Source organism: Coenobita brevimanus, chromosome 53 (assembly GCF_032717465.1).
Source record: "Coenobita brevimanus isolate Jiangsu-jjx chromosome 53, ASM3271746v2, whole genome shotgun sequence".
NCBI lineage: Eukaryota > Metazoa > Arthropoda > Malacostraca > Decapoda > Coenobitidae > Coenobita > Coenobita brevimanus.
Genome location: NC_137006.1, coordinates 41,910,177 through 41,924,875, shown reverse-complemented (window position 1 = coordinate 41,924,875; position 14,699 = coordinate 41,910,177). Strand labels below are relative to the sequence as shown.

Here is a 14,699-nt window from a genome sequence, read left to right as displayed (position 1 = left end):
CACACCAAATGAAGATCTGAGTGGCATTACGTGAGCAGCAAGCCTGAACCCTCCTATGGACTTAAACCCCCTATTAGACAAATCCAGTTGGAATTGCTTAACCCATTAGACCACCAGGCATCTAAGTATTTGGTCTCCATGAATTCTGCAGCACTAACTTCTTTGACAGCCAATGAAGGAGGAGCGAGAGTACCCTTGTGGAATCTGCGGCAAAGTCTTCACCCACCCCTCGTCCCTCATCTACCACCGTGACTCCACCCACAACAACGGCCGAGTGTTTGTGTGTCATGTGTGCAATGCGGCCTTTAAGCACAAGCAGCTCCTTCAGCGCCACTATAGTGTCCACTCTGAGGAAAGGTCAAGCTCAGTACTTATCACCAGAAGTATAACCATTTGCTCTTTTATGGAGCTAGGTACAGGTGGTCCATGTTATATGGGGGGAAACTGGCAGATTGGCTTACTAAGTAGCAGTGGAATTACAAAATCGTCGTCAGTTTTTCTTTATATATTCTGGACATTATAGCAAGAATAATGGTCTCCCCCAAAAGGCAAATTTCATTGATATCTAATGTGTCTGTCTGTACAGTGAAGTCTCTGGTAACAATTAATTGCATCTGGTACAGTGCCATATGAAAAAAACTGCCCTAACTATAGAAGAACAATTACAAAAGCCTTAATTCCTTTGGTCGTTTGGCAAAAATTACATTTTCTTGCCCCTGTTTCATTGTCCCTCAGCCTTGAAGTACCTTGCCCAGCACTCACATGGTCAAGCAACTGTGTCTTGCTGAGTAAGCAAGTGAATATATAAATTAAATAAGCAGTGAATGAGCATCTACTAAACATACCTGGGATGCATTGCTCTATGTTACTATGTCAGTCGAGTGTGTGTATAAGGTGGGGGTAGTGGTGTAAACTTCAAAAAGAGACCTGTCATTTGTCCAACAATCCATCCATCATCCAATCCTGTGCCACCCCACGAGGACAGTAGGAGCCCAGGGTTAGGCAGATTGGTCCTGACATTTAAGATAAGAGTGACCAGCCTCACTCATCCCTGAGTGACATTACGTGAGCAATAAACCCCAACCACCCCATACATATAAACCTACACAGGCTCAGTCCGATTGGAGCGCCTTAATTACCCATTAAACCACCAGGTGCTGTAAGTTGGTTATATAGTTACTACCCAGCATAGTAAATGGTTTCCTGGTGTACAGGAAACTTTTGATATGTCATTCAGTGTAGAGTCACCCATGGGCAGAAGGAAAAGGAAAGAACGAAGGAAAGAAAGACAGAAGAGGGAGTGTAAAGTAACCAGTAGGCAAAAGGAAAAGGAAAGAATGAAGGAAAGACAGAAGAGGATGGAAGGAAGAGACAAAAAAAGCTGCACTACATCAAGTGAGCGGATGGTGAGCGCCTCCCCCCTACCACCTATTGTAACATACAATATACATAGATATTTTTCTTGCAGTTCAAGTACAGTGTATCATGTTTTTTTCGGTTAAGCAATGTAAACTGTAATCAGAGAAATAAAACATTAATAAACTATACGTTGTACAAACAAGGCAAATTGTTGAAATATTTCATCAGTTAGTGCAGTGTCTAATGTGCAATAAATTATAGATGGTTTTGCTTCTGAAAAGGTTTACATTGTTTAGCCAAAAGAAATGTGACATTTGAATTTCATGTTTTGTTTGTAATTGGAGGTAACGCTACCTAACTTTCTCTGGGCAGACCTTACGTGTGTGAAGTGTGCAACACTGCATTCAAGACACGTGGGAACCTGTACAACCACATGAACACCCATACTGGCCTCAAGAAGTTTACCTGCGAGATATGTGGCAAGCAGTTCAATCACCTCACCTCCCTCACCCTCCATGTCCGCTCTCACACAGGTATTGTCTTTTTGTATATAAGTGTGGGTTTGAAACCTTCCCTGTTCTGGGTATCATTTTAAAGATGTAGTGATCCCACTGTCCCATACATGTGTTACAAGTAGCTTCATAAATTATGAAGCACTAAGGAGTAGTTTTAACTTGTCCAACTCTGGGCATAGTCTTCAAAGTCCGTTCCCTGAGTCCCAGCAGCCTTCATGCATATTATTCACCTCCATATGCCACCACTTCAGTGCAAACACCCATTGTCCATATTGAATGCATGCTAGGCCGTGCTATACAGGGGCTCCTATGTCCTCTTATTCATGCTGCCAGAAAGATTAATTCTTTGGTACTAATGATGTATATAAATATATATTCATGCTGCCTCCAGATGATTGTTTTAAACTTGGTTGATAATTTTTGCAGTGCAGGGATTAATAGTTACCATACTGTAGCTAACATCTGCAATATGAAAAATCTTTCCAAAGCTGAAGTAAAAAATGTGTTGCCGTGGTAAGAAGAATAAAACAAAAAGACATTATTGAGAGAATGGATAACAGTAGAGTGGTGAAAAAGGTATATCTGAGTGAATTTGAAGGAGGGAGGATGCGAGGTAGGCCAAGGAGAAGGTGGAGAGATATGGTGGATGAGTGTGTGAAGAGGAGAGGTTTGGAAGTCAGTAAGGCTAGGGAACCGACAAGAGATCAAGCTGGCTGGATGGATATTGTGAGGAGAAGTGCATGATCAGGGATTTGGCACCCCTTTTTAATGTGGCAGCATCTGGACTGACTCTGTCGGATATGTTTTTGTGAAGCTACAGAACGTGGTGAATGTTTTTGGCATATCCAATAGAGCCAGGATTCCAGGGGCTTGAATGATGAGTGAATGGAAGCATGGCCTATTGGACTGGGAAAAATTTGGGCTGTCTGGACATTGCTACTCCTCACCCTGCCGTTGGGTGGGAAAGGAGGTCTGGATGATGATGATGATGATAAAGAACCTTGCTGCACTGTAGTTCCCTTGTAAACAGCCTGTTAATGGCTAAGCACACTAGACTGTGAGAAGGGGCAAAAATAACTCAGCAGCTTCCTTGCTGTATTAGTTCAGCTTCACGAGTAGAGGAAGCCAAGAGGTGAATAACTAGGTAGTTACTGCTTTGTTGATGTCACTGATGACACTGTCCATGGTGATGTCTTGTCTTGCCCATTTGAGTTATTATTCCCTTTTATTTGAATTTATTTGTGCATTGTTATCCATTTGTGTGCATGAAATATAGTTATTGGGAAGTAATGTTCATATCAGACAGTACATGGAACAGTATATTGATGATAGAGCTGAGTGACTGCAAGAGTGGGTTAGTCTTGTGGGGGTAAAATAACCTGGAGTCAGTTCTTTCTTGACTTTCCTGCACTCCCTGACAGCAGAAATGTCTTGGGGTGATGGGGATTTGGATATTGAAATGCCAAGGGTTGTATTTATAAACTTCTTAAGCTGTGCATAAGATTGTTTGATTGTACTTTTATCAAAACTCAGTAAAGCTGTTAATCATTTCACAACCAAATACAGCAAATAATAACATGAGGAACAAGACAAAACTATACCCATATGATATCTAACAATAATCAGTGATACAGAGCTGTTCATTTCAAGAATTGGTTAAGATCTCTTATGGATGCATGCCTAGGCTACAAAGGTGTGACTGTCTGCTATAGTACCATAAACACATAACACATTGCAGGAGAGAAACCATTCAAGTGTGAGCACTGTGGGAAGCGGTTTACCCAGAATGGCAACCTGCAGGAACACATAAGAATTCACACTGGGGAGAAACCCTTCTGCTGTGAAACCTGTGGCAAAAAGTTCACCACTTCCTCTCAGGTTAGAGAACTTTATCCCAAATTTTGTTGCAGTTATGTAATAGAAATGCATCATACGATAGAACTGCAGTACAGGTCTCCCTCGTTTTATGATTGGTATGCGTTCCTAGAAAGGCAATCGTAAACCGAAATATCGTAAAGCGAAATTAAGGTTTAATGGGAAAAATAGGGATGCGTTCCTGGACTCATGTATAAGGAACCCAAGACCCATACAAGTGATCTAATATGCAATAATAATGATGATGTTTTATGTATTGTAGAGTCGTGCTTGTCTCCCTAGCTTTCTTAATGTTGACAGCATGCATTATAACAGTCGATACAGTCGACTGTGCAAGACTTATGGAACGAGCGATGGAGTTTGCCCCCTCACCTGCTTCGTGCTGCTTCACAATATTGAGCTTAGACTCCAGGGTTAAGGACGTTCTTGCTTTCTTTGGCTTCATATCACCAGCACCAGATGTTGCAGGGCATTTACAAGACATCTCGGTGGTGGCACTGGGGGTGCAAAATATGGAGAACAGGAGAAATAGTAATATCATGGGCACTGATGCACACGGATGCACAGAGGTTGTATGCTGAACAAGCACGCGGGTGAGACTGGCAAAAGCGCGGGAAACTGTGGCGTGGGGCATGTATGCCATGCCTCTCTCAGTTGATCTGCCTGTGAGTGCAGGATTTCCACATGCCCAATTGTAAATGCGAGGGAGCTCAATCGTAAAATGAACACTTGGTACTAAAGAAGGAGGATCGTAAATGCGAAATATCTTAAAACGATACAGCGTAAAATGAGGGAGACCTGTATTTACAGTTGCTTCTATATTCTTTTACAATTTTCTTTCAGAAGGTGGTAAATGAGGGCACCTATCATCAACTCAGTGTTGGGCAGCCCTCAGGTGATTTTACACTGAATCACAAGCTTAATATTTTCCTGTAACCAAAAAACTATTTACCATGCTGGATGGTAGCCACATAACCAGTTTTACATAGTCTCAGCATTTAACTGAAGCATCAAAGTGGGTTTGTGAACGGAAAACTGAAAAAGACCTGGGACGAGGTCGTAGAGTGTGTCCTAAGAGATAAGGGACTGAATAGGGAGGCTGCCAGAAATCGAGTGGCATGGATAGCTGCTGTTAGGTAATTAAGGTCGATGCATGCAAACATGTTGGAGTGATATGAACAGTAGAAAACTGTTAGTGGAAAGGAATGTCAAAGTAGGGTCCAGAGATGAGGATGTGCTTGCACCATAGCCCTTCCTCAATTCAAGCTACATGAGGTGTCAGTATGCTGTTAGCAAAAAAAAAGAAAAAGAAAAAAAAAAAAGTGGGTGGGATGACAAAATAAGGACTTAATGTACTCCCTTCCACCATCCTGCCATCAATTCAAGCCACATTATGGGGGAAAAAAAAAAAAAAAAATTGAGGACTTGTATCTATCTAGCTATTGCCAGATGCCATACTCCTATAAAGGATGGCCACAAATGAACTGCTATCATTCCACCCTGCCCTCTTCCATCAAGTTGCCCTCTCTCCAACCTACACCCCCTTCTCTCTGTTCTTCATTGCATCCTTGGTGTCCCCCTCCACCTCACTTGCATACATCCTCCTAGTCAGTATCTCATCCTCCATCCTCTCCGTTTGGCAAAACCAACTCATACTTTCTAGCACTTTCACATCAGTACTTTCTGCTTTCTAGCAGATTCACATCAACATCACAGTGCTTTTTCACTTCCTCCTAGGTCTGTCTCTCTCTCATGTAACTTCACATGCTCTTTGTAGATAACTCATTTTAACTGCTCTCACTCTTGGCTTACATCCAACAGGGTCCAAGCTTCACCTCCATATGTTGAAGTTGGGACCACAGTACTGCCATGAGGATATACTGTACTTATTTCCACCATCTTCCCTCAGTTCAAGCTACACATGAGACGTCACACTGGTGAGCGACCCTTCACATGCTCATATTGCAGCAAGCCCTTCTTGAACCGTGAAGCCTGGCGCACACATGAACGCAAGCACAGTGGGGAGAAGCCCTATGTGTGTGATGTGTGCTCAAAGGGTTTCACTGAGCAGTACACTCTCAAGAAGCATTTACGCATGCATACAGGTATGTTGGTTAGACTGGTATTCCCCCCTCCTTTTGCATTCCAAAAGCAGCTGCTAGAGATTTAGTTATATCTCCTGAAGCTTCTGTGTGTTTGTTCATGGGTCTGCTTTTGGGGTGCAGCAGTATCAGTGAATAAGTTAGTGAATCACACTTTCCTAACAGGATTATGGGCAAAATTTACTGTGGTACAGTATTCTCCTTAGATATGATCAAGAGTTAGTTATCATTATATATACAGGAACTATAGACTGGGAGTACTGCATCTTTATCCCCATTGTATGTACAACTCGAACCAGAGTGGATGTTGTGTGTGAATAGGTCATATAAGTTACTTGTTTCTCTTTATCAGTATACTACCCATGTAGCCTTTGTTGTACATCAAGATATAACACAAAAAAAGATGCCATGTTTCCTCTTAAGGAATCCCAATATTCAGGTTGTCCATAGTACGGCTGATGTGGAATTGTACTCATTTATTTTCAGACATGTGCCTGTGTTTGAAGTCTCACCTTGGAAGGGACCATCAGATGTAACGGACTGCCAGCTTTATCAGATCAGGCTTTCCTCCAATTAGTTGATTGAGCCTATGTAGGTTATATCCAAGGGGTGGTTGGGGTTTATAGCTCATGTAATGCTACTCAAGTATGAGTGAGGCTGGCCACTCTCATTTTAAATGTCAGGACCAACTTGCCTAGCCCCGGGTTCCCACGTTCCTCATGAGGGGCGACATAGGATTAGATGATGGATGGGTGGATGGTCTGCTGTATATGAAAGCTTGGTCATGTGTATAGGGTAGAAATATTTCCTGGACAGTATTATTTAGAATGAGCACAAGTAATGTGTTATCACAACCAGTCATAATCTTGCTTTTTTCAGTTCAGTCAGTAAGATAATCTTAAGATATTTTTACAGGCATACATTTCAGTCGCACACATAGATCTGCATCCTATCTAGAAATTCCATTTATTACAAATTCCATCTTGTGCGGTGTGTGTGATAAGTGGGTGCATAAGAGATGTAGTGGTATCAGAGGTAGACTGCGAGATAATGCTGATTTTATGTGTACAGCGTGCCGGGGTGAGCAGTTGGAGATTGTCAGACGTGAAAGGATTGAACTTGCTGGTGAATCTCTTGAGTGTGTGGAAGAGTTTTGTTATTTGGGAGAAGTGTTGTGTGCTGGAGGTGGGGCTGAAGCTAGCTCTGTGGCTAGGGTGAGAAGTGGTTGGAAGAAGTTCAGGGAGCTCTTGCCTCTCCTGACATTGAGAGGGCTCTCCCTACGTGCTAAGGGGTCTTTGTATGCAGCATGTGTTAGGAGTGTAATCCTGTAGGGCAGTGAGACCTGGGCAGTGAAGGAGGAAGATATTCGCCAGCTCAGACATACAGAAATGACGATGATTAGGTGGATGTGCAGTGCGTCCCTGCGTCCAAGGCCTGGAGGGGCTGGGTTTACAATGGAAGAGTTGAGAGGTAGGATGGGACTGGAGTGTATTGGTGTTGTAAGGAGGAGAGGTAGATTGAGGTGGTTTGGACATGTGGAGAGGATGGGGGATGATAATTGGGTGAGGAAGGTGAGAAGTGTTAATATTGGGGGTGGGGTTATGAGGGGTAGACCGAGAAAGACATGGGACGAGGTCATTAAGTGTGACCTTAGGGTTAAGGGATTGAACAGGGAGGCTGCAATGGATCGTGCAGCGTGGAGAGCCGCCATTAGGTGACCAAGGCCGACACATGCAAACATGTTGGAGCCTTTAAAAACGAAAACGAACAAGAACAGGGAAGAAAAAATATATACCGATATATACATTTTTGACATTAGCTGTGTTATAAAATGAGTTCAAAGAGGGCTGGAGTATGGGAGGAGAAATTCCATTTCTATAATGTTTGTAACGACTGGGCAACCTCACCATATAGCTTTATATTGCAAGCATCCTTGCACCTCCTGCAAAAAAAGTTAGAGGAGATATATTGTTAGTTTCCTTTCTCCTCTAACTGGTGTTTCAGAGAGATCATGAAGGCTGTGCTCTAGACCTCCTTACCCCATATGAACACTGGAAACCGAGTTATGGGGATAATGTTAATTCACACATGATTGGGATAACTCTTGTATTCCATTCCAGCCAATGCCAGATAATTCAAGGAGTCTGAGTGTTAATGGTGTTTGATAGAATGCTTATCTTCTTCAGGAGAGAAACCCTACGCTTGCAATACCTGTGGGAAGGCATTCAGCGACACGTCCAACCTCCACAAACATCATCGTCGTCATCGTGAGGATGAAACCTGGCTGCTTCCTGAACCAGCAACACTGGAGTCTTCTGACCACCGTATTATCTACATACTGTCAGACAAGGATGACCCAGATGCAGCAACACTTACTGCACTACAGGCTGTGGTGAGACTGTGCTAGTAATACAGTAATATGTGTACTGTGAGATACATTCTGTGGAACTTTGTACTAAATTATGTTTGTGCTAAAAAGTTGCATCTATTTATATATCAGATAGGGGGTTAGTTTCTGGGGCTCCCATATTTTCCTAAAAATATATTTACAGGCACCCCGGTTTAACGATGCAATTGGTTAAGTAATAACCCATTGCTAAGCGAGGTATCGTAAATCAGGGTAGATTTAACATGTATACTATAGGGATGTGTTTATGAGCCTTGGGTTTCCCCCCCAGCCAAGTCCTAAACCCACCCAAATGAGTCCAGAAAAAAAGTTTAAAGGCAATCTAAATGGCCCAACAACTGTAAAAGAAGCCAACCTAAGCTTAACACGTGTAAATAACTAAAACCAACAAATAAAATCTGAAAATCATAAAAAATAGGTAAGAAAATATCAAACACCTCTCATCACTTACTTCCTGTAAGTCCATATCTGGTCCTGGTCGTCATCCATGCTATCCCCCCCAAGGCTAGGGGACTTGTAGTGCTCCCTAGCACTCACTCATGCTCCTAAAGCCCTCAAACCCCATCTTCTGAGGAGGGTCAGTGGGGGGATGAAGCCTGGTGAGGTGGGGTGATGGTAGCGGGAGACTGATGCGCTAGCCTTGGGGGTGGCAATGGGGTGTGATGTGATGACTTAGGAGGTGGCGATGGGGTGCGATGCGATGACTTAGGAGGTGGCGATGGGATGTGATGACTCAGGAGGTGGCGATGGTGTGTGGTGTGGTGTGATGACAGGCGAGGTAGTGAAGGGGACAGCTGTGATGTCTGGTGAGGTGATGAGGGAGATCGCTGCGCTGACTTACTAGGTAGGGAGGGAGACAGATCCAGTGGCTTACATGGTGGCGAGGGAGACAGGGGCAGTGGCTAAAGTGGTGTGGGAGATTGCTGCTGGGGCTAGGAAGGTAGCGATGGAGTGGCAGAGTGCCGCAGTGGAGACTCAGGTGACATGAGAGATGAGGATCGGCTGGAGGTGAAGTCCTGCACTAGGGGTCAAGCATGTCCTTGATGGGAGAAGGCCCTGGGTGTTTCTCTGCTGGTTGAGGGCTGGGGAGATGCTCTGCTGGTCGAGGGCTTGGGAGATGCTCTGTGGGTTGCTGGCATGATGGGGACTTGTTTGAAGAAGGCAGTGATTGTAGTCTGCCTGGCCGCCCTCTTCTTTTCCTCCAGCATCGTCCTGTACACCTTCATCCTCTCTTCCAGCCGATTGGAAGCTGGTAAAGGAGTGAACGCACTCTGACCATGGTTTCTGCCACACACCGTTCATGGTGGCTGACTTACTTCCTGCCATGCAGCCATGATGTCCTCGATGGCATGGCATATGTTGTATCCTTTCCAGGAGGATTGCACCACTGTCTTGTCATCGCTGTCACTCACCCTCACCAGCTGCTGCATAGTGCAGCAGAGGTACTACACCTTCAATGTCGCAATCACCCCCTGGTCCATGGGTTGCAACAAGGACTTGGTGTTGGGAGGCAGGAACACCACTTCTATGTTGCTTGCCCAGTCTTTCATCGCAGGAGGGGGGCTAGGCGCGTTGTCCACCACCACGAAAAATCTGTTCACCAAGTTCTCCCTCAAGGCATACTTTCTGAGAACATGAGAGAGGTAAGAGTGGAAATATGACAAAAACAGGTACTGGAAGTTAGCCAGGCTTTCTTGTTGGACTTCCAGATCACCCCTAAATTCTCCTTAACATACCCCACCATAGCCCTGCAGTTTTTGGAATGACAGACAAGCAGCAGCTTTAACTTGATGTCACCCTCAGCATTGCCCCCCAGCAGCAGTGTAAGCCAGTCCTTCGAGGCCTTGAACCCTGGCATAGACATTTCCTCCGTTGCAAGAAATGTCTTTGAAGAAATTCACTTCCAAAAGAGCCTAGTCTTGTCAAAATTCAAAACTTGCTTCACACAATAACCACCCTCCATGATGATGAGCTTCAGCCTGTCATAGAAAACTGCTGCTGCCACCATATGTGCACTCGTCGCCTCACCATACATTCAGACGTGTTGCAGGCTTGCCCACATCTTGAAGCGGTCAAACCACCCATGGCTAGCCTTAAATGTTTCACTAGTGTCAAGGTTCTGCCACAACTTAATTTTGTCCCACAGAGAGAGAGCCTTTGTGCATATGATTGCCTGACTCATGGGCACCTTCCTCCTGTTCTAGTCCTCCACCCACATGCAGAGCATCCGCTCCAGCTCCTCCATCGCAGGCTGTCTATGGCAGGTGAGATTGGAGGCGGTGAAGGTTGCAACTTCCCCAGCGTCAGCCTTGATGGCCTCCCCCTTCTTGATAATGGTGGAGACAGTTGACTGGGCCAGGTGGACAGCTGTGGTGATGGCATACGTGCCCTCACCTCTGTCGTGGCGCTTAAGAATATCTAGTTTCACTTTCAGAGACAGTTTTACAAACATGCTTCGGAGGAACATCACCAGAAACAATTTTTAAAGAGTTCTAAAATCATTTTTTTTTCTTGAAGACGTGAAGAGAATTGTCTTACACACCTAGCGGTGTTTTTTAGTGTCCCAAACGCATCCTGTGATTCACTATGATTCATGGAAGAATTCATAAAATTATGGTGCATGTGCCTCATGGGCATAAACATCTTGAGAATATGCAACCGCCTGACTGCTTGGGATGGTTACATAGAGTCTTGTAAACATACCAGTGACCTTCGCTCCCTTCCCATAATTGTTCGTAGTTTTTTATAGTTCATGTTAACTTGATGTCACTGACACCGCTACTGTAAAGGGTTGCTCATCATCATCTAATCCTGTGTTGCCCCATGAGGGGCCAAGGAGACCAGGGCTAGGTAAGTTGGCCCTGACATTTAAGATGAGAGTGACCAGCCTCACTCATCCCTGAGTGCCATTATGTGAACAAGAAGCCCCAACCATCCCTTGGATATAAGCCTGCACCAGCTCAGTTCCATTGGGGCATCTTAATTACCCACCAAACCACCAGGTGCCGTAATTTGGTTATATGGTTACCACCCACCATAGTACAGTAATCCCTCCACTATCCGACGTAATAGAGCCAAAGGCATGTCCGGAAGGTGGTCCTGTCTGGATAGTGGGCACCAGCCTCCTGGACTTGTACTTATGGACCCTAACTTAGAAAAACACCTATACAGCTCCCTCTGGACATGCATAGCACCTATTTTAGACCCAAATCACACCAATAAGGGACATAAATGACTGAAATAAATGCAAAAGAACCATAAAATGAGGTTTTTGAGGTAGGTTTATACAATATTAAACATTCTGGGTACTTTTTTTTTTTTTTTTTTTTATGCGAGGAAGAAGGAACCAAAGGCCATGAGCCCGCAGTAACAGTTCCCTCCAAGAGAAAAACAAAATACAATAGAGAGCCAAATTCAAGATCCGATCATTTTGAGATGCCTGGACACACTACGTTTGAAAGACTGGAGATCATAGGAAGAAGGAAATACAGACAGAGGGAGACAGTTCCAGAGCTGACCTGTTGCATAAATGAAAGACTGGGAGTAACGGTTAACTCTTGCATTAGAGAGTTGGACAGAAAAGGGATGAGAGTTTGCTGCCAGACGGGTGCTACGCGCCCGTCGTAGAGGTGGAGGAATGCAAGCAGACAGTTCAGAGGAGCAGTGACCATTAAAGTAGCGATAGAAAAGAGATAAAGATGCAACAGTGCGGCGAAGAGACAGAGGTTGAAGGGAGTCAGTAAGAGGAGGAGAGTTAATGAGACGAAAAGCCTTTGACTCCACCCTATTGAGAAGAGCTGTATGTGGGGAGCCTCCTCACACATGAGAGTTGTACTCCACACAGGGGCGGATAAAACCCCTGTATAGAGTCAACAATTGTGCAGGGGTAAAGAAAGAGCGGAGTCGGCTTAGCACACCCAATCTCTTGGAAGCAGATTTTACAAGAGATGTAATATGATCTTTCCAAGATAAGTCCTGAGTAAATGAAACCCCAAGCATGTTCAAGGATGATGCAGGATTAATCTGAATATTATTAAACATTAGTGGGTATACCTGTGGAAGATTTTGTCGGGTTGATAGGTGTAAGAACTGAGTCTTAGATGCATTAAAGACAACCATATTATTTTTACCCCAGTCAGAGATATGAGCCAAGTCAGACATTAGGTGTGCCATAGCCTCATCCCTTGTTTCTTGAAGTAACTGTTGAGATGGGCGTTGCGGGAACCGAATGGAAAGGTGAAGGGCGGAGTCATCAGCGTATGAGTGGATAGGGTTAGATGTACAGCTTAGAAGATCATTGATGAATAAAAGGAAGAGAGTTGGTGATAGGACAGAGCCCTGAGGAACACCACTGTTGATAGATCTAGGAGAAGAACAATGGCTGTCTACGACAGCAGCTATAGAACGACCAGAAAGGAAGCTAGCGATGAAGGCACAGATAGAAGGATAGAAACCGTAGGAGGGCAGTTTGGAAATTAAAGATTTATGCCAGACTCGATCGAAAGCCTTTGATATGTCAAGTGCAATGGCAAAGCTTTCGCCAAAGTCCCGAAAGGAGGATGACCAGGAGTCTGAAAGGTAGGTGAGAAGATCGCCAGTGGAGCGTCCCTGACGGAACCCATACTGACGATCGGAAAGAAGGTTGTGATAGGAAAGATGCCTTAAAATTTTTCTATTAAGAATTGACTCGAAAACTTTTGAAATACAGGACGTTAAAGCAATTGGACGATAGTTGGAGGGTTGGGAGTGGTCACCCTTCTTTGGGACTGGCTGAATGAGAGCAAACTTCCAGCAAGAAGGAAAGGTACAAGTTGACAGACAAAGGCAAAATAGTTTGCCTAGGCAGGGTGTAAGCACAGAAGCACAGTTTTTGAGAACAACAGGAGGGACCCCATCAAGCCCATATGCCTTGTTAGTACTGAGGCCAGTAATGGCAGAAAATACATCAACTGAAGAAATTTTAATGTCAGCCATGAGGAAGTCAGAGGGGGGAAGTGATGGAGGAACAGCACCGGAATCGTCTAAGGTGGAATTGGAGGAGAAAGTCTGTGCGAAGAGATCTGCTTTATCAGTAGAAGAAATAGCTACAGAACCATCAGAGTAGAAAAGAGGAGGGAAGGATGATGAGGTAAAGTTGTTAGAAAGATTTTTGGCAAGGTGCCAGAAGGAGCGGGAAGAATTCGAGTTGGAGAGTTGAGAGCATTTAGTATGGATGAAATTATTTTTAGTAGAGCGAAGAACAGACTTAGCACGATTCCGGGCAGAAACGTAAAGATTATGTGATTCAGGGGTGGGTTGGCTCCGGTACCTTTTGTAGGCCTTCTCCTTGTTGCGGACAGCATTAGAACAAGCGTGATTAAACCAAGGCTTTCTTGCATTAGTCAAAGGATATGAGAAAGGAATGTATGCTTCCATGCCCGAGAGAATAACCTCCGTAATGCGCAAGGCACACTCAGATGGCTCACGGCCATGGAAGCAATAATCATTCCAGGGAAAATCAAAGAAGTACTGCCTGAGGGCCTCCCAGTCCGCGGCTCCAAAATGCCAGAGACAACGTTTCCCTGGAGGGTCCGCAGGCCGTACTGGAGCAATAGGACAGGTTAAGGTAATAAGGTTGTGATCAGAGGAGCCCAACGGAGAGAAAAGATTAACAGAGTAAGCAGAAGGATTAGTTGTGAGGAAGAGGTCAAGTATGTTGGAGCTCTCTCCAAGGCGGTCAGGGATACGGGTAGGGTGCTGTACAAGCTGCTCTAGGTCATTAAGGATAGAAAAGATGTAGGCTTGTTCACCAGGTGGATCCGTGAAAGGAGAGGAGAGCCAAAGGTGGTGGTGAACATTGAAATCTCCAAGAATGGAGATTTCAGAGAAAGGAGAAATGGACAGAATGTGTTCCATCGTAGAAGTAAGATAGTCGAAGAATTTTTGATAGTCAGTAGAATTAGGGAATAAGTAAACAGCACAGATATATTTAGTCAGAGAATGACAGGAAAGCCGAAGCCAGAGAGTGGAGAATTCAGAAGAATCAAGTTCAGGAACACGAGAGCAAGATAAGTCGTTGCGTATGTATACACAACAGCCACCTTTGGCTTTGAAATGAGTATAGAGAAAGTAGGAGGATACAGAAAAGGGTTTGCTGTCAGTTGCCTCAAACAGCTGAGTCTCCGTTAGAAAAAGAAGGTGAGGTTTAGAGGAGGAGAGGTGGTGCTCAACAGAGCGAAAGTTTGAGGAAAGGCCGCGAATGTTGCAGAAATGAAGAAGAAGAGAGTCAGACAGTGGTTCCAGGCACCTCGAGTCGTCACCGGGAGAGGGGCAGATGGCGGGGGCATTTATGGTCCCCCCCCTGGGGACTCCGAGGCTGGGTGAATTGACGCCATTTCGGTGAATTTTGAATAGGAAGTGTAGTGTGTACTGTGCATGTAGTTTGGTGAAGATAGATAGAGA

At 44.5% G+C, this 14,699-nt stretch overlaps 2 protein-coding genes across 3 annotated transcripts in view; one reads left to right on the top strand and one right to left on the bottom strand.

Moving 5' to 3' along the window:
- The window catches only part of LOC145400670 (putative protein MSS51 homolog, mitochondrial), a 498,420-nt gene that overhangs the window by 160,262 nt on the left and 323,459 nt on the right, over positions 1–14,699 (bottom strand). The gene's annotated exons all lie outside the window — the stretch shown is intronic.
- Positions 1–14,699, top strand: part of LOC145400668 (uncharacterized) — a 58,511-nt gene that overhangs the window by 37,680 nt on the left and 6,132 nt on the right. Inside the window, exons 12-16 of the mRNA XM_080273102.1 lie at positions 170–357; positions 1,732–1,892; positions 3,613–3,752; positions 5,659–5,854; positions 8,038–8,243. Coding sequence (XP_080129228.1) covers positions 170–357; positions 1,732–1,892; positions 3,613–3,752; positions 5,659–5,854; positions 8,038–8,243 — 891 coding nt within the window. The remainder of the gene's footprint in view (positions 1–169; positions 358–1,731; positions 1,893–3,612; positions 3,753–5,658; positions 5,855–8,037; positions 8,244–14,699) is intronic.